At 45.8% G+C, this 20,220-nt stretch overlaps 1 protein-coding gene across 5 annotated transcripts in view; it reads left to right on the forward strand.

Moving 5' to 3' along the window:
• Positions 1 to 18,174, forward strand: part of TMC5 (transmembrane channel like 5) — a 74,764-nt gene extending 56,590 nt beyond the window's left edge. For all 5 annotated transcript variants that reach the window (XM_046665369.1, XM_046665364.1, XM_046665366.1 and 2 more), the window contains 10 exons: positions 951 to 1,029; positions 1,863 to 1,960; positions 3,434 to 3,529; positions 7,370 to 7,445; positions 7,619 to 7,752; positions 9,865 to 10,038; positions 12,136 to 12,214; positions 15,647 to 15,751; positions 16,746 to 16,788; positions 17,541 to 18,174. In XM_046665369.1, coding sequence (XP_046521325.1) covers positions 951 to 1,029; positions 1,863 to 1,960; positions 3,434 to 3,529; positions 7,370 to 7,445; positions 7,619 to 7,752; positions 9,865 to 10,038; positions 12,136 to 12,214; positions 15,647 to 15,751; positions 16,746 to 16,788; positions 17,541 to 17,593 — 937 coding nt within the window. In that variant the 3' untranslated portion in view covers positions 17,594 to 18,174. The remainder of the gene's footprint in view (positions 1 to 950; positions 1,030 to 1,862; positions 1,961 to 3,433; positions 3,530 to 7,369; positions 7,446 to 7,618; positions 7,753 to 9,864; positions 10,039 to 12,135; positions 12,215 to 15,646; positions 15,752 to 16,745; positions 16,789 to 17,540) is intronic.
• Positions 18,175 to 20,220: the final 2,046 nt, after the last annotated feature.

Consider the following 20,220-nt stretch of genomic DNA (forward strand, 5'->3'; position numbering starts at 1 on the left):
CACTCTCCCCCCACCTCCATGTATTCACCAGGCTGGAAGCTCTCCCAACCCCATCCTTTTGGGTTTTTGTGGAGGCTTCGTTACAAAGGCAAGATTGACTAAATCATTGGCCTTTGGCAATCATTCAACCTCTGGCTCCTCTCCCCATCTCAGAGGTCAGGGGGTGGGGCTGAAAGTTCCAGCCCCCTAATCACACGGTTGGTTCTCCTGGCAACCAGCCCCCAGCCTTAGGGTGGTCCAAAAGTCACGTCATTAACATAACAAAAGACACCTGTATTGCTCTCCTCACAGGACATTCCAAGGTTTTAGGAACTCTGTGGCAGAAATGGGGACGAAGACCAAATACACATTTGTTACAAGTCACAATATCGCAGATTCCTAAGGCGTTAACACAGGAGATATTGAGGGTCTACACAGGACTGGGCACTGGGCAGAGTCGGGGATCTGGCACTGAAGAAGCCTGATCAGATTCCCTTCCTTCACAGTGGAGGCTGTATCAGTCAGAATAAATTACGTTATGCTGCAATAACAAATATCCCCCTCCCTTGAATCTGAGTGGCTTGGAACACAAAGGTTTATTTCTTGCTCGTGCTACATGAGCATTGTCGCTTGGCAGGGGGTTTTACTCATGTTAATCATGCAGGGATCCAGGTGGAGAGGGCAGCAACCTTCTTGAATACTGCCCGTGGCTATTCCAGAGGGAAGACAGTGAGTTCTGCAAGGTCTTGCTGGCATTTAAATGCTCCAGTCTAGAAGTGACAAAAAATGATGTATGTTACTTCTGCTCACGACTCATTTGCCAGAACCAGCCAGATGGCAGAACCAGCCCATTCAAACCACAGGGGGGACAGGAATTTCACTCCTACCACGTGCCCGAAAGGAAATATTGGTGAATAGCACTAATGACTGCCATGGAAGGTAATGAGAGTTGTTTTCTCTTCTGTTGTTAGAAACATCTTTCTGAAAATATCAATCATTGGAATTCTTTGTTACTATTGGCTCAACATTGTGGCCCTGGCTGGTGAAGAGGTGAGATTTCCATGCTGTTCCACCTTAAGTTCGGTTTCTTAGCTGCTGACCACCAGGGAGGAAGTGAGTTTCTCAAAAGTTGCTGCTCATGATATTAGAACGGATGTCATGTTATTTTTCCATCCATCTGTCCACCCATTTATTCATCCATCCATTCATTTATCCATCCGTCCATCCATCTAACCATCCAGCAACCATCCGTCTATCCACTCATTCATCCATCCTTGGGCTGGGCACTTCAAACTTCCCCCTCCTCATTCAGCCAAATCTAAAAGCCCCCAGTCCATCGGCTCTTAGTACTGACTTCCTGCTGGGGTTATTGACCATCAGCTTCGTAAACTGACTCATTCAAACTTCCAGTTGGTGCTAGCCCGCTAAACCTCTAGGCCACTTTCTTAAGAAGGAGATATTAAGTGATTTTTCGTAAAGTCAATAAGCAAAAAAAAAGGGGAGGCATTCTTAGCCATTGACACCTCCTGCTCTCCTGAAGGCATTGCTGAGCGCTGGCTGAGGAATGGGATCCAGAGGGCGTAGGACAGAGATGAGAAGTGTTAAGAGGAGAGAGAGTGAGAAGGGCAAGTTTGGCTACCTGTGGATGGAGGGCAAGCCTTAATGGGGGAAGGGGGTGCACAGAAAGGAATAAACACCCTGAAAACAAACTCAGCCTAATGGTGCATTTCTGCCGAGAGGGGCTCTGCTTTTCTGGGTATACGAGGACGTGGTCCAACTGAGCCACCAGCCACGTCCTAGCGAGTGCAGGGCGCCAGGAACCAATGGGAACGAAGCGGAGGCTGCAGCAGCTTCCCGGATCCTGACTCTTGTTTGCCTTGCAGTGTTGGGAAACCTTCATTGGTCAGGAAATCTACCGGCTCCTTCTGATGGATTTCGTGTTCTCTTTAGCTGATTCCTTCCTGGGGGAGTTCCTGCGGAGGTAAATATTTGTCCATCTTGAGTAATTAGGACCTGACCTTGTAACCAGAGCCTGTCTTGGCTGAGCAGGAAGTATGGGTCCCTTAAGTACTCAAAGTGTGCATTGTTCTAAGTCTGCCTATTGTCCCTCCACATAGCAGTTTCTCCCGAATTAACTGAAATTTCACCTTGACCTGACAGTCCTGTTGCCAAAGTTCATTTGGTCCAGTTGGCCCTTTACAACCTTCTCTTGAAAAAACAAAAATGTTCTAGAATAAAACAGAAATGGAGCCCTTTGAGGTCTTATCTACCACAGATAATTTTAATATTCTAGTGTATATTCCTTCACATTTTTCTATGCACATACTGCTTCGCGTGTGTTTAGATACTACATAATTTTCTAAGACAAAAATGGGGCCACATGGCATCTTTCCATGCCTGTACATGTAGATTTATCTCATTGTTTTCACTGATTTTTTTTTTTAACGATACGGTGAGGACGATTGGCCCTGGGCTAACATCTGTTGCCAATTTTCCTCTTTTTTTCTTTTCTCTCCCCAAAACCCCAGTACACAGTTGTATATCCTAGTTGTAAGTTGTTTTCACTGATTTTAATTAATGTACTAATTTTTATTTTAGAGCCCAGGTGTGCGGAATTGGGGCAGTGTCATCACTGGCCCATGTGTGGTCCTCTTTTATTTATCCATTTATTTTTCAATAATGTGATGAGCGTCTCCTTCCTTGTAGATGTGCCTGTATGTCTGTAAGCTGCCCTCGTGATGAGAGGGCGTGACACAAGGCTGATTTTTTCCTCGAGGGGGAGGTTGAATGCTGAATTTCCTCATTCAGTCTGTGCAAACTCACTTTTATTCCAGTCTCTGTTCAACGTCCGGAAATAAACGTGAGAAGGGTTTTGTTGACAGCAACTTTTTATTGGCAACTCTTCTGTATGAGGAAATCAAAGTCGTCTCCAGTTTCCCTGAGTAAATGGAGACCTTGGTTTCCTCCTTGTGGATTAAGAAAACAAAGAAACACCATTAATTCCATAGCAGTAACCAAAACTTGAAAATTTTTCAGTTTATTTGAGTTAGGAGGTGCTAAGCTTATCTGGTTCCTGAAAAAAAAAGTTTAACAAAGAGTGATATAAATGAGATAGCAGATGGGATCATTTAAATAATTATCTTATTTAAATAATATCTATTATTTATAGTTAATTATTTAAATCATAGGTGGGATAATTTAAATAATGTCTTCTAGAATTCTTTTACACGACTGTAGCGGTACGCCCATTTGAATGCATTGTGTTAATTCTATTTTCCCTCGATGCCCTTAATTATTTCTTCAAAACCATGCTTATACTTAGAATTTTTCAAAAACTTGCAAGGGGACTTAGGCCTTTATTCCAAACTGGGGAGGGTCTCCTTTATTGATTGTGGGGAATCTTTTGAAGGCGGGGGTTGATGGTTTGGGTGCTAAACTCAGTATGTTTTCGCAGAATCATCGGGACGCGGGTTTTCACAAGTCTTGGCTTGCAGGAGTTTGACATTGCCAGGAACGTCCTGGAACTGATTTATGCACAAACTCTGGTGTGGTGAGTTTTGAGAATTGCAGGGTGCCCAGTGGTTCCCGCCTGACTATGGACTCAGAGTTTCGGTGGCGAGCCCCAGAATCTGTTGTTTGTAAAGCCACACGACTAATACCAAATCCAGCCAGTCTGAGAGCCGGGCATTTATGTCCCAGACTATGCTCGTCCTTTATGAGGACTTTGGGCAAGAATCGCCATAGGGCAGGCTCTCAACCCGGAGGCCCCCAGGTTGTATCCAGCTTGCAGGTGTGTTTTGCTTTTCCCACACAGTGCTGCTTCTAAAGATTTGAATTAGCCACCAATATTTAAAAACCAGGAGGTGGACCATAAAATTTAAAATTTCTGGCTTCTTTCCAAAAAAGGAAACGTCTAGACCATCTGCCATTATGGTAACAGTTGGTTGGGCCTTGAACTGGGGCGAGCGGCTCCATTTGTCACAGTCCCCACCTTGAACTATTATCTCCCCAACACTGATTTGCCATCTCTCATTGTCCTCATGCTGTTAGTTTTCTTATGGTAGAAAACTTTACTTTACCTTGAGGTCTTAAGAGAAGTGGGAAAATAAAGAAAAGCGGAGAGGGGCTGTGTGCTTCTGATGCCTGGCTGGCTTCAAGCACTGATGTCCTACCTGGTGGGCCCTCTGTAGCCTTTGGGCTTTGTGACCTCTGTTTAGCAACTGTGTCCGTGCATATGTACGTGTGTGCGACTCTGTTTTGGGACTCGCCAGCTAGTTGCATCAAATTTTTCATGAGCTCAAACCAATAGTAACTCAAACCAATAGCCAGTGACTATTTTACTTATTTATTTTAACCTGGTGTAGTAAATGCCAGAATTCCATGTAGTGCATTACATTCCTAAATTCCATCTGTTGGGGGGTTGCTAATTTGGAAGTAGAGGATTTGAACTTGAATAAACTTGGATTCTGGGGCTGGCTCTGTCACTCACTGAGGTCAGTGAGCTTCTCTGACCCTCAGTCTCTTCATCTGCAATATGAACATCATAATAGCTACCTTCAAACTGTGTTGAGGATTAAGTCAGATGATATGTGAAGACTGCTTTGCAGTCTCCAATATGCCATACAACTGTGCAGGGTTTCATTTTCCAACTCTTTACAGTTGCCCTGGGTGATTTGGCTATCTGCAGATTACTCACTAATGCCAGTGACTTTATTTTTAGAGGTAGCGAGGACTTGTTCTTTGTGTGGTTTATGTGATTTGCATACTCTCATGTCACCCCCTGGCACCTGGGCAGCTGACAAAGGCCTTTCACCCACATTATTTCAGCTAACAGGATGCCTTTGGGCAGGTTACATAAACTCTCTCTAAACCTTAGCTTTCTGACCTATAAATGGGGGAGCTAATAGTGCGTACATCCCAGGGTTTTGCTGAGGATTAAATGAGAAAAACGTATGCATTAAGTGCTGGTGAGTACCTGACTCAGAAATGTTTTTTTTATTGTGGTTTTTTTTTGGTGAGGAAGACTGGCCCTGAGCTAACATCTGTTGCCAATTTTCCTCTTTTTTTCTTTTCTCTCCCCAAAGCCCCAGTACATAGTTGTATATCCTAGTTGTAGGTCATTCTAGTTCTTCTCTGTGGGATGCCGCCATGCATGGCTTGATGAGCAGCGTGTAGGTGCGCCAGGATCCAAACCAGTGAACCGCGGGCCGCTGAAGCAGAACACGTGAACTTAACCACTATGCCACCAGGCTGGCCCCAGAAGTGTTTTATAAGTGGGGATATTATGGCTGTTGTTATCCTTATGAGCACACATTTCAAAAATTGTGGTAAAAAACACATGACATAAAATTTACCATCTCAACCATTTCTAAGTGTATAGTTCAGTTGTGTTGGGTATATTGACATCATTGAACAACCAATCTCCAGAACTTTCTCACCTGGCGAAACTGAAACTCTGCCCCTTAAACACTAACTCCCCATTTCCCCTCCCCCCAGTCCCTGCCACCACCATTCTACTTTCTGTTTCTGTGTTTGACTGTCTTAGATGCTTCATGTAAGCGGAATCACACAGAATTTATCTTTTTGTGACTGCCTTATTTGACTTAGCATAACGTCCTCCAGCTTCATCCATATTGTAGACTGTAATGGAATTTCCTGTCCTTTTTAGAGCTAAATGATATTCATATTATTCATATTGCGTGAATATGCCACATTTTGTTTATCCGTTCATCTGTTGATGGACACTTGGGTTGCATCCACCTCTTGGCTGTTGTGAATAATGCTGCTCTGAACATGGGTGAACAAATGTCTCTTTGAGACCCTGCTTTCAATTCTTTTGAAGTGGAATTGCTGGCTCATATGGTACTTATAAGCACTCTTAAGTTTTTTAATAAGTAATGTGCATAAATCATCTGGCATGGTAATAATAATATTGCTCCCTTTATTAACTACTTACTTTGGCCAGGTTTTTGCATCCTAGAGCCCCAGCCTTCATATTCTTGACCATTCGATGGAGGTTCCACAGGGAAATGTTGGCATTGAGGGGGGAAAAGTTACAATCGGAGATGGCCATGGTTACTTCCAGGCCTTTAAGATTTTTGTTACTAAGTCGCAGATAAGCACAATTGAAAACACACATCTCTTTTCCTTTCTCTGTGACAATTATAGATTTACCCTCTGTGGGTTTTAGGAAAATATTGTTTTTGACGATGAGCTTTAAAAGATAATATAACAGAAATTGAGCGTGCGTTGGGGATGATGGCAGAGATGAGGTGAGGAAAGTGTTTCTCAAACTTCAGTCTTTTTATACACCAGCCTGCCTATTTTTGGGCATATCTGTTTTTTTACTTAGTATTATCTTTTAAATTGTTTGCCTTTTTTTGACTTGCATACATTTTTAAAGGAGTCTTTATTTTACAATCATAGATGGAAAAACCAGTATCACTTGACAGAAATTGCCAATAGCTTGAAGAATAAAATGGATCCCTTCGTGAACACTCATTAAAATCTAGCTAGATGCTGCCGTCTGTCAAGGCGCTCAGTCTAAAACTGCTCCTTTTTAAAAAAAATGGGAGGTTGGCGAGCGTTAGGAGTTATGTTCTATCAGAGAACTGCGACTTCCTTCTCCGGGCACTCCGGGGCCCTGAGGGGCGTGGGAGGGAGTGCCCTTCTCATTTGTGACTCAGTGCGGGTTAAGGCCTGTCCCTGCAGGAGCTGGGACCTTCTCCAGTGCCACGGAGGGAGGAGGGGGACATGTCCCACATCGGGGCACCTAGGTTAGGGCTCGTGGAAGGCCATCCGGAGTTCAGTGGCTGCGTGGGGAGGGCGCTCTGCAAAATTTCTTTCTCCAGAGGAGGGCAGAGAGCAGCCGTGGACCCTGGGTGCGGGGGGATGTGCCTGGTTGGCTGTGGGGGAGGCAGTCTCCCTCTGCGTTCGTTTGTTACGGCTGCCACGACAAGGTGCCACCCTTGGGGGGCTTAAACAACGCCCATTTGTTTCCTCACAGTTCTGGAGGCTGGAAGGCCAAGATCAAGGCGCTGGCAGGGTTGGTTTCTCCTGAGGCCGCTCTCCTTGGCCTGTAGGTGGCGCCTTCTCCCTGCATCTTCACACCGTCTTCCCTCTGTGTGTGTCCGTGCATCTCTTCTTTCAAGGGCACACGTCATATTGGATTAGGGCCCACCTTAGTGACCTCATTTTTCCTTAATTACCTCTTTAAAGACCCTGTTTCCAAACACAGTCAGAGTCTGAGGTACTGGTGGTTAGGACTTAAATGTGTGAATTTTGTAGGAATGTGATTCAGCCCATGGCACCCTCTTTCCCTTCCCTCCGCACCCATGTCTGCCCCCACTCCCGTGTCTCCCTGGTCTCTGACACTCTCTCTCCCTCCTAGGATCGGAACTTTCTTCTGTCCTCTGCTGCCCTTTATCCAGATGATTACTCTTTTCATCATGTTTTACGTCAAAAATGTGAGTCAGTCTAAAGTTGGAACAAATCAGCTTCGCTCAGTCACGTGTGACCCAGTGGTGGCTGGAATTGGGTGCTGGGGGTCTGGGGGCACTGGGACGGGTGTGAGGAAGCCGGTGGCTGGCTGGGTCCCTCTGGCCTGCTCCTCGGGCCACGGTGGCTTCTCTCTCTTCAGATCAGCCTGATGATGAACTTCCAGCCTCCGAGCAAAGCCTGGCGGGCATCACAGATGATGACGGTCTTCATCTTCTTGCTCTTTTTTCCATCCTTCACCGGGGTCCTGTGCATCCAGGCCATCACCATCTGGAGGTAGGAGATGGTGGCCTTGGAGTGAGGTTTTAGAGAGGCGGTGGGTGAGTGTCCTAAAATGTAGGTTTTTTTATCATTCAGGTTTGGTGAGGTCGACCGATCAGGAGATGACTGCCATTGACAGGATAGTTTATACTCACAGATCCTGAGAAGAGGGGTCACACCACACCATGGGGGGCCACATGAGGAGGCACCAGGGCCAATCAGGAGGCAGAGAGAGTGAGGATAAAATGTGGGCATGAGCTTTTTTCTTTTTTTTGAGGAAGATTAGCTCTGAGCTAACATCTACTGCCAATCCTCCTCTTTTTTTTTTTGCTGAGGAAGACTGGCCCTGAGCTAACATCTACTGCCAATCCTCCTCTTTTTTTTTTTGCTGAGGAAGACTGGCCCTGAGCTAACATCCATGCCCATCTTCCTCTACTTTTTATACATGGGACACCTGCCACAGCATGGCTTGCCAAGCGGTGCCATGTCTGCACCTGGGATCTGAACCAGCAAACCCCGGGCCGCCAAAGCGGAACATGCACACTTAACTGCTGCACCACCGGGCCAGCCCTGGGCACAAGCTTTTATTGTGGGTTACATGGGAAGGAACAGGCGAGGCAGGGTGAGCAGATTAGGAGTGGTTGTTTGGAATAATTTCAGTGGGCTCTGGGGCATTGGGGCCGTTTGGAGTTGCCTGGTACCTGGCCCGGCGTGAGTGGGGCCCTGAGGAATGGTGGCCCAGAGAGTGGGAACCTGATAGAGGACATCGTGGGGGTAGGATGTGGCCCCCGGTTGGTTGGTTGGTTTGCATATAAAAGACACATTTGCAGGCTAACCCTGGGAAGGGCAGTCTCTGCCGTGTCAGCAGGGCGCCAGATATCAAAATACAGTAAAATGACATGTTTAATTTAGTGTTTAACCCACGTTTCCCAGTAACCAACAGACACTGCAATCAAGGGAGGGGTCACATCCTAGTTTGGGCACCACCCGTCAGGCGCCCACGGTCCTGACTGGTACAGCTTCCTTACTTCCTCTAAGCGCTGAAGCTTCTCAGAATAGGGAGAGGCCCGTTCCTCCACGTGGAGAACAGAACTTCATTCAAATGAACCCAGAGGCCCTGTCTGGTCAGGCTCCCCCCTACCTCTCCACCTCAGCCCCTTCGGTTCCACACTGCGCAGCCCCTGGGCTCTGGCTCCATCCTGGGAGCCCGCGCGCCCTCCCCACGCAGGCAGGTCCTCTGTTTGAAGTGTTCTCCTCACTCCCTTTGCTTGGCGGCCTTCTTTCCATCTCAGCTCAAAAGCCATCTCCAAGATCTGACTCGACAACCATCCTCGTTTACTGTCAGCTCCACCTCTTCTCTCCCGCCCGCGGCAGGTTCTTGTCTTCCTTCTACGGCGCCCAGGCAGAAATGCCTTCGTCTGAATCCCGGTGTCATTGTTTACTCACTGGGCAGGGACCGTGTCCGTCTTGTTTCCTGTGGGATCTCCAGGGCACGGTGCCTGGTACAAGTGAGATAAACCTCTGTGGAATGAATGAATGAAGAAATGAGCCAACGAACGAACAAACCGGGCATTTGATTTTTAGGATGCACGTGGAACTGGAACCACTGGAAGGCAGGGGTTCAGGGCAGGCTACTCTGTTCCGCGAAGTCCTTGCTCCTCTCTCTGTGTCTATTCTCTTTTTTCTCTCTTCCTAACCAGCTCCATGCTGCCTTCTAGTTTCTACCCCTTTCTCACAATGGATTGCACATGGCCATCACTGCCACAGCTCCAGCTTCCATAGATTACGGGGTCCCCTCTTTGAATTTCTTAGTTCAAGTTCCCAAGGAAGAGAATCTGATCGTCCCAGTTGGTTTCTCTGAGTTAGGTCCCCTCAGAGGCCACTGCCTGGGGTTCAGGTTCGGTCGGGTGATACCCCTGCTAAGAGCTGGTCCTCAGAGTGTGGGCCGTGAGGACAAACCTACCAGCTGAGGCTGTGAGTGAAAGGGCTTCCTTTGGTCGGGGGGCGTCGGGGGAGCAGGCAAGAAGTGCTGGTTCCAGATGCAGAGCCCAGAAGGAAAGCTGATTTTAGAATAGACTATAGCTGAGTCTCACGCCAGAGATGTTTTTCCGTCCCTTGTTTTGCCAGATTGAAACCTTCAGCTGACTGTGGCCCGTTTCAAGGGCTGCCCTTCTTCATTCACACCATCTACAGCTGGATCGACACCCTGAGTAAAAGGCCCAGCTACCTGTGGGTTGTCTGGATCTACCGGAACCTCATCGGAAGCGTGCACTTCTTTTTCATCCTCACCCTCATTGTGTTGTAAGTGGGGTGCCCTGGGAAGCCGTTGGGAGGAACACTGTTAACACAACATGCAGACAGCCCTCAGGATGTTTGCTGCAAGAGCAGAGGGCTGCAGGTGGGCTCATGGTTTTCCATGATTCTGACCCTGCCCTTGAATTTTTCAAGAAGTTATTTAATATTTTTTGTCCTAGTTTTTTTTTTTTTCACCCATTTTATGAAGAAAGCAAAACCTGCTCTGCCCCTCTTTTCTTTCTTTTTTTTTCTTTGGTGAGGAAGATTGGCCCTGAGCTAACATCTGTTGCCAATCTGCCTCTTTTTGCTTGAGGAAGATTGTCACTGAGCTATCATCTGTGCCAATCTTCCTCTATTTTATGTGGGGTGCCTCCACAGCATGGCTTGACGAGCAGTGCTGGGTCTACGCCTGGGATCTGAACCTGTGAACCCCAGGCCATCGAACTAGAGCATGCAAACTTAACCACTATGCCACCAGGCTGCCCCTGCTCTGCCCCTCTGAGAGATAATGTGACAATAAAATGAAAACAAAATGGATAGGAGAATGCTTAGGAAAATTAAATGTGTGATTTTTTTTTTCTGAGATTGTGATATATTAAAATGGGCTGGGCATTATTGATACATAGGATAGTGTACTTTCATTTTCAAATAAAAAAAGAGCCGTTCCTGACTTCTTGTGAAAAAGCAGAAGATCTGCCAAGACTGGGCCTGTTTTCCTGCATGAAAAGTTGGTTGGCTGGCTAACGGCTGTCCCGCTTTAGAAGCCTGGCCCTGATGGCGTTTGAGATGGTGGCTCCTCCTGTAGGAAGACACAACTCAGATGCACGGGTGGTGGACCCAGCTGCTGATGATGGTGGGGCAACCCTCACTATTACAGATGGAGGTGATGACTTACAGAGATGGCCTGACCTGCAGAGTGGGTTCCCGGCTGCACAGCCTGTTAGTGGCTGAGGGGCTGGAACTTGGTCTCCTGGCTCTGGCATGCCCTCCCTGCCCCACACTAGGTTGCTGTTGCCCTCTTTAAAATAGTGAGTTCTAGTGCCTCACTCCTTCAAACTTCTAATTCAGAGGCTGGCCCGGTTGCATAGTGGTTAAATTTGTGCACTCTGCTTTGGTGGCCTGGGGTTCACCAGTTCGGATCCTGGGCATAAATCTACACAATGCTCATCAAGCCATGCTATGGCGGCATCCCACAGAGAAGAACTAGAAGGACTTATGACTAGGATATACAACTATGTACTGGGGCTTTGGGGAGAAAAATTAAAAAGAGGAAGATTGGCAACAGATGTAGCTCAGGGCCAATCTTCCTCACCAAACAAAACAAAGCAAAACAAAACAAAACTTCTAATTCACCAGGGCAATGCAGAGTCTCAGGCCCTGCTGCAGACCTACAGAATCAGAATCTGCATTTTAACAAATTCCCAGGAAATCTGTATCACGTTGAAGTTTGAACAGCACTGTGCAGATTCACAAATTCTGGCTGTGCATTGGAATCGTGCATTTTTAAATTCCTGATGTCTAACTGTTCTTGCCACAAAAAAAACCTGGTGATCATGTGATGTGATAGAGGTGTTTGCTGACACTGCAGTGGTAATCGCATTGCAGTGTATCAGTGTATCAGACCAACACAGTTGTACCCTGAAACTTACAGCATGTTATATGTCAAGTATATCTCAATAAAAAATAAAAACAAAACCAGATTGAGGTGAAGTTTACAAGTGTATAAATATACCAAAACTCATCAAACTACCCTTAACATGAGTAAATTTTGTAATATGTAAACTATGCCTTAATAAAGCTGTAAAAAAGAAAAAATACTGATGTCTGGCCTCATGCCCAGAGAAGCTCAGTTAATTGATCTGAGGAGGAGCCGTGGCATGAGCCTTTTTCCCACGTTTCAGTTGATTCCGTGTGCAGAGTGGTGAGAACCACTGCTCTTGTGTATTTACCTTGTAACTCACCGGGACACAAATTTTCAGGAGCACCTTTGGGCCAAAATCCATTTGCAAGTAGATATCTCAGTTCCTTTGCACCCACTGGAAATCCAGAGCCTGCAAAGCATTGGCGAGAGTGTCTGCCATTCCTTCTTTTCTTTTCTTCCAGAATCATCACGTATCTTTACTGGCAGATCACAGAGGGAAGGAAGATAATGATCAGACTGCTCCATGAACAGATCATTAATGTAAGTCCCACTGTACCCTTTCCTTATCCTCCTCTCCCTCTTTTTTTTTTTTGCATTTTATAATGGAAATTTCCAAACATAATCCAAAATAGAATACAGTCATGCACTGCGTAATGATGTTTTCGTCAATGACAGACCTCATTACACGACGGTGGTCCCATAAGATTACTAACATACAGCCTAGGTGTATGGTAGGCTATACCATCTAGGTGTGTGTAGGTACACTCTGTGATGTTTGCACAATGATGAAATCGCCTAATGACTCGTTTCTCAGAACGTATCCCTGTCGTTAAGCTCCACCCGCTCATCACTCACCCCAACAACCATCAACATTTGCACACTCTTGTTTCATCTGCACTAACCCTTCGCTGCAAATCTCTGGGTTATTTTAAAGCAAATCCTAGACTTTGTGTCATTTTATCTGTAAAAACTTCTATATGCCTGAGAGATACAGACTTTTAAAAGACATGACCACGATACCTACCATCGCACTTAAAAGAAAACTTAATAATTCCTTCCTGTCATCTAAGACCCAGTCAATGGTCACATTTCCCCAATTGTCTATTAAGTGTCTTTTTACAGTAGGGTTGTTCCAATCAGGATCTGAGAAAGTGCCACCTGTTGCATTTGGTTGAAATGTCTCATGTTGCTTTTCCTCTATAACCGTCCAGCCCTCCCCCTTTTCCTGCCATTTATTGTTGAAGAAACCAAGTGGTTTGTCTTGTAGGACTTCCCACATTCTGGATGCATCTGATTTGCCACCCTGTGGGGGTGTTTAGCATGTTTCTTTCTCCTTTGTATTTCCTGTAAATGTGGTGAGCTGTAGAGACCCGATTAGAACGAAATTCAACTTCTTAGCCAGAACACTTCATAGATGATGCTGTGCCCTTCTGATGGCGTCACCTCCAGATATAAAATGTCAGACTGTCTCTTTTTTGTGTTTGATAAGAGTGATCAGTGGGTCCACGCTTCGTTAGCCTGACCCATCCATCCTGATTTAGCAGCCTGTCGTGAGTATTGCCTAGAAGATCCATTTATTTCATTAGGGATTACAAAATAGTGATACTCTCATTGTCAGGTTTCTTCCACATTTATTAGCTGGAATTCTTCTATAAAAGAAGAATTTTTGCTCATCAACTATTTGATTCCCTTGAAATAGAGTTCGTAGAGGAAAGGGTTATGCCAGTTTTTTAAATGATAAGTTGGTACCCTAGTGTATTAGTTTCCTGGGGCTGTCATAACAAATTACCATGAGCTGGGTAGCTTAAAATAACAGAAATTTATTGTTTCACAGTTCTGGAGGCCAGAAGTCCAAAACCCAGGTGTCGGCAGGGTTGGTTCTTTCTGAAGCACCGAGGGAGACTCTGTTCCTCGCCTCTCTCCCAGCTTCTGATGGCAGCTGGCAAACCCTGGCGTTTCTTGCCCTGCGCCTTCATAGGTCCAATCTCTGCCTCCGTCTTCACAAGGCCCTTTTCTCTCTCTGTCTATTTCTCCTTCTCTTCTGAGGACTTACCATTTGAATTTAGAGTTCATCCTCATCCAGAAGGATCTCATCTCCAAACCTTTAATCTAATTACATCTGCAAAGACCCTGTTTCCAGACAAGGCTATATTCACAGGTACTGGGGTTAGGATAACTTGGAAATATCTTTTTAAAAGGGAGACACTATTCAAACCACTATAGCTAGCAACCTCCCAATGTAGCCAGTGAGGATTTTTTCAAATTATTATTACAAATTCAGAGATAGTATATTTTGACATCTTTCAATTACAGTCATTTGTTTATGCTTAAATAGTCTCATCCTTTGCTAGTGGCAGTCCTTTTGAATTAGCTCCCGGGTACTTTTGACATGTCCCCAAAGTCTTCGATAGCTTCCTTGCTCTCTGGAAGGACAAGATGTCCCAGACTCATCTTGCTCATGTCCTGTCCCAGAACAGGAATCCGCCATTTCTTCAATTTCTTAAGGAGTCCTGGTGAAATGGCATTTAGGGACCACAGTCTGGACACAGGGATGCTCATTGCGCCTGGGCTGATTCCCTTTTCTTCCGAATACCAACATAATTGTGACACGAGCACTTCTGTCTATGAACATGGGAAAGAAGTGGGGCTCCCCAGGGTTCTATCTGCTTGAGTCTTTTCTTGCTTGAGGAAGATTGTCACTGAGCTAACATCTGTGCCAATCTTCCTCCACTTTGTATGTGAGATGCCACCACAGCATGGCTTGACGAGTGGTATGTAGGTCTGCACCCAAGATCAGAACCTGCGAACCCTGGGCCGCCAAAGTGGACCACTACACTATCGGGCAGGCCCCCAAAACCCTTATTTTAAAATTAAGGAATCCAGGGCTTACAGAGTGAAGTGATCCGCCCAAAGTCACACGGCTAATAAATGGTGGGATTTGAACCAGGTGACTCCAAAAGTTCGTGCTCTTACCTACAATGCACTTTTGCCTCCCTGAGTCAAAATCTGTTGGGTAAAGCCCTTGAGTTTGCATTTTTGCAAGGCCTGCAGGTAATTCTAATTTGCACTGGAGTGTGAAACAGCTGCTACAGACCAGAGATTTCCAAACACGTCAGCCAACAGCTGGGGAACTTGTTAAAATACCAATTCCCAAGGCCAGCTCTTACTTACAGAAGAATTCCAATTGATAAACGTGGAAGGAATGAGGGAAATAGAAAATCACACTGAAGCAAATACCACAGTAATATCTATTGCGAGCAGGATCCACTGGTGGATGGTAAAATTAGCGGGTGAAAGTTTAAGGAGAAACAGGGCGTGGGGAATGGGACCGACCTAGACTGGTCAGACCATCAGTGGTGCTGGCTGGCCCCCTCAACACTGGTGGGATACATGTCACTCTTTTATCTGCAGCAGAGTTAGAGAAAAGTGATTCGCCCTTCTGGGGAAGGCAGACCTGTTTCTTTGTGTCCCTTCCCAATTCTGGAATTATTTATCTGGGTCTACTCCATGAAAAGAGATAATGTTGACAAATGGAATATATTTGATGTCTTTAGATGCAGAGCTGTAAGCTTTGATATTCCCAGTGGGGGGGCAGGGCAGACCCAGGCAGTGCCGGGTGCCCAGACAGGGTTTTGGGGCAGAGGGCATGCCAGGAAGGGGGCTCCTATAAACCATTTGTCCTGGGCCTTCAGACAACGGCATGTCAGTTGCTTCTGACAAGGCTGCTTCTCAAGCCTGCTGAGGAAATCACTTTAGAGTAGATTATTACAATTTGGGAAGGCTGTAGGGGCACAATCTGGCTTTGCTGTGAAATGTTTATTTTCTTTCATCAAGAGAAAACGTGGCGGCAGCCTCCATCCAACGTCTGGGACCGCACCTGCCTGACAATCCGCCTTCTTTCCATCATTTGCTTCTCCACCCCACACCATCATTCATCCTCCACATTTTTGTTTTCCTTTTCCTTCTTGGCAGGAGGGCAAAGATAAAATGTTCCTGATAGAAAAGTTGATCAAGCTGCAGGAGATGGAGAAGAGAGCAAACCCCAGCTCGTTCCCACCGGAAAGGCGAAACATGGAGGTGAGGCTGGAGGCGAGGCTGGAGGCCACGTGTGTCTGTTCTGTAGCCCCATCCGACAGAAGTACATCCCATGAGGTGAAAAGTGCCCTGCCATCTCACCCCACTCTATTAATGCTTCAGTGTAGATTCTTCTAGATCTTTCTCTCCAGGCATCTGCAAACATACACACAGCTACTAACATTTTTGTTTATTTATTTATTACAAAATTGGGGATATACTATACACATAGTATTGTAACTCCCCTCCCCCCACTTAATATCTTGCACATTGTCTCAGTCTGCTCATATTTGAATATTTGGGTTGATCCCGGGTTTCTTTTTTAAGACTAAAAGTAGTGTGTAATGAAACATTTTGTGTCACAATTATTTTATGTGCGTATTATGTGCGTATCATGTGGCATGCCCATGATAATACTGATAGATATTGCCATGTCATGCTTTTAAAAAGATTTTACCAATTTCATTGTTACCAAGAGGGTATAAGAGATGCCTGGAACCCCAATCCCAGAGCCCTCGCTGGCTTCCTTGGTGTCTTGGGAAATATGGATAAGCAGTTAACCCACCTAAATTCAAATGCCACTAGTTTTGGAAGTTATGATCTTGTCAGAAGAGACTGCTGTGTCATTTGCTATCTGTGCCAATTAATACCGTCTGCACGATTTAGGTCAGGGACCTAGAGGCCCAACTCTAAATCCTGTGAAGGCAGGGACCATGTCTGTACCCTCGCAGCCCAACGTCCTAATATATTACTTGGCGTATTGTAAATGCCCAGTAAAATACCTGTGAAATGAATGAATAAATGGATGAAATCACTGTCCCTAAACAAAACAAAGCAAAACACGTTTGATATTTCTCTGGCTGAGCCTTGGTCTTAATTAATGTCACCTCTTAGTTTTGTATGGTGGGGGGGCTCACCGGCCTTACCAGCTGTGCAACAGGACCCGGGGTCTGCATTATTTCCCAGTGATGAGGCTGCCTCTTTTCTTCTTTCTCAGCAACCAGTCTCTTTGCACGTCAGGGAACATGATGCTGCTTGTGGTGAGTAACTGAACTGGCCCTAAGAAGACCTCCTGCATCTAGATGACATAGCCCAAGCTGGAAGGTCAGAATTGCCCGTGTATCAGTTCAATCGCAAGAATCGATCCAAACTGGCTTTAGCAAAGCCCCAAGAATAATTCTTGCCTTATAAGCTGAGGCTCACAATATGTCACCAGAACCTGGTTTCTTTTTGTTCAATTCTTTTCCATGTTAGCTCCTTTCTCAATTAGGTTCTTCCTAATATCGCAAGGCTGCTTAATCAGCTCCTGATATCTTCTCAGATTCAAGTCTAGTGGGAAAGAGTGAGACACCCAGAGTTCTTATTGTGTTTCCTTGGATCTGACTGGGGGATAAGCCCCTCCATGAACCAATGGCTGTGGCCATGAAAATATGATGATTTCATTGGCCAGATCTGAGTCCCAGGCCTCCTCTGTAGATACAGGTGGTACAACCCTACAGAGCCAGGGACTGAGAGTGGGGAAGGGTGGCTTCCCAAAGAAAATCTGCAGCTGATACCAGAAGGGGATGGATGCTGGGGAGGCAACAAGCAAACCAACAACCCCATTCATCTTTTTGGAATAACATGTACTGACAGCATCCAATGGTGGGAGTTCAAGGGGAGGATTGAAAAAACTTAAGAGGAGGTGGCAAGGCAGGCACGAGAAGCTGTGGGATCTTGAAGGCCCGTTTGGTCTTTCCCCTGGAGAGATGGGGCAGTGAGTGTCTGTGCTAACGTCTCTTTTCTGTGTCAGCCCCAGACCTGCGATTTAGGCGATCAGTTCAAGAAGATAATCCAAGGGCCTGATGATTATTGCGGCAGCAGACAGCAATCAAATAAGGAAAGAAGACAAAGATGGAACAACTTCTTCCACGACACCTGGGCCTGTCGGAGCTTTCCAGAAGGGGAATTCAAGCCACTAGCTGGGAGTGGAAACTGACCACAGTGTAAATACTGAAGTCAAATCGGCCATTCCCTGCTGGTTTTTTTTAACACCTGAATTGCTGAGTTTTCAAGATAAAATATTTGGGATTTTCTAATAAAGACTGTTGTAATATTTAAACTAGTTCACAAAAACATGGGGAGAGAGAACCTGGGAATGATGTATTTTGTCTTCGAGAGATGTGCTGTGAATCGTGGGTCCTTAGAAGTCCCTCCTCCCAGACCTCCCAGACCTCCCAGACCTGGCGAAGGTTTGAAAACTGGTGCTAAGACAAGTATCCAGCCTGAATAAAAATGTGGCCCTCAATCAGAGATGTGAAGCCTGTGAATTGTGGAGCCTGCATGTGTTCATGACATGGAACTGAAAACATCCCCCTGGTACCCGAAGGTGAAATACAATCAGAGGCCTTGTCGGTGCACTTTATTGCGTGTTGAGTACATGAGTGTTTGGGGTTGAACTGGGGTTGGGGGGTGTGCACTGGGACTCTCCCTCTGTGAGGTTTGATACGTGACCATCAAAGCTTGTGTTGAACCAAACATGGAAGCAGTGGTGATGTGTGGAATATATATATGTCTGTATATGTGTGTGTGTGTGTGTGTGTGTGTGTGTATACAGGCATACCTCGGAGATATGGTGGGTTTGGTTCCAGACCACTGCAATAAAGCGAATATCGCAATAAAGCGAGTCACACAAATATTTTGGTTTCCCAGTGCATAAAAAGTTATATTTATACTGTAGTCTATTAAGAGTGCAATAGCATTATGTCTAAAAGAAACAATGGACATACCCTAATTCAAAAATACTTTATTGCTAAAAAATACTAACCATCATCTGAGCCTTCAGCAAATCATAATCTTTTTGCTGGTAGAGGGCCTTGTAAAAGAGGCAGTATCCACAGAGTGCAATAAAGCAGAGCACAATAAATGAGGTATACCTTGGGGGCTGGCCCGGTGGCACAGTGGTTAAGTATGCATGTTCCGCTTCAGTGGCCCGGGGTTCGCCGGTTCGGATCCCAGGTGTGGACATGGTGCCGCTTGGCAAGCCATGCTGTGGTAGGTGTCCCACATATAAAGTAGAGGAAGATGAACACAGATGTTAGCTCAGGGCCAGTCTTCCTCAGCAAAAAGAGGAGGATTGGCTGCAGATGTTATCTCAGGGCTAATCTTCCTCAAAAAAACCCCCAAAAAACAATAACACAAAAAATGAGGTATGCCTGTATATACACATATGCATCCATATATACAGCATCCTTTTGCAGATTTGCCAAATGACTCACGAGGCATTGACTGTATTTAAAACTGACGGGTTCAGCAGCAAGGTGCAGTGACCAAATTACTCGGGAGGTGAAGTCTCCTCTTGAGTATCACTGTCGTAAAATCTAATTGGAACCGGATTTAAAACAACATTTAAGGTGCATTTGAAACAAGCGTCCAATCCGTGCTGAGCCATTGATTCAGTTTTTCATTGACTTATTTATTCATTAATTGATTTCATCAACTGAATTAATCTCTTTTGCTATCACCTTTGCTGGTAGTGTTCATTCATTCATTCATTCAACAAATATGTGCCAAATGGTGGTGAACAAGTTAAGACAGAGTCTCTGTCCTCACGCACTTACTGTCTAGCAGGTTAATTTAGACAGGAACTTAATAATTACACAATAATTAATTATAATTGTGGTAGGTGCTGTGAAGGAGAATCCCAGGGGACTGTGAGTGACTTGTCTGTGGGGTTGGTGCAGGCAGCCCGTGGAATTGATGTTTGAAGTGATTTTTTCCCCTCTGTGTCATCTTAATGCCATTTGTGCTTCCTCGGCTTCTCCACTGACATGCGGGCCTCCTCGGAAAGCATCTTTCTGCTTCCTTACCGTACGCTGAGATGGAACGCTTGGCTGCTCACCTCCATCTCTTGTCTCCACTTGCCTGCAGCCCCTGCTTCTGGAGGTGTGAGCACTGCGGAAAGATCTAGTCTCCAGGTGTCACACACACATTTGGATGCGAGGATGCTCTTAACACGCGGCCTTGAGAGGGAGGTGTCTTGGTTTGCTAAGGCTGCCATAGCCAGATACCACAGACCGGGTGACTCAAACCACTCAGATTAATTCTCTTCCAGTTCCCGAGGTTAGAAGTGCAAGATCAAGGTGTCAAGGGCCACATTTTCATTTCGTTCTGAGGCCTCTCTCCTTGGCTTACAGATGGCCACCTTCTTGCTGTGTCCTCATATGGTCTTTCCGCTGTGTGCACATCCTGGTGTCACTTTGGGTCCAAATTTCCTCCTCTTATAAGGACACCATCAGATTGCATTAGGACCCACCCTGTTGGGTTCATTCGAACTTATTCTTCTGTTTAAAGATCTTCTCTCAAACATGGTTACCGTCTGAGGTACTGGGGCTTTGGTCTCCAGCTTATGAATTTTGAGTCAACACAGTTCAGCCTATAGGAGCCAGCTCTCCCCCAGGCCTGCCAGGGCCTCCACTGGGCAGCAGGGCTCT

This window comes from Equus quagga, chromosome 7 (assembly GCF_021613505.1).
Source record: "Equus quagga isolate Etosha38 chromosome 7, UCLA_HA_Equagga_1.0, whole genome shotgun sequence".
Taxonomy (NCBI): domain Eukaryota; kingdom Metazoa; phylum Chordata; class Mammalia; order Perissodactyla; family Equidae; genus Equus; species Equus quagga.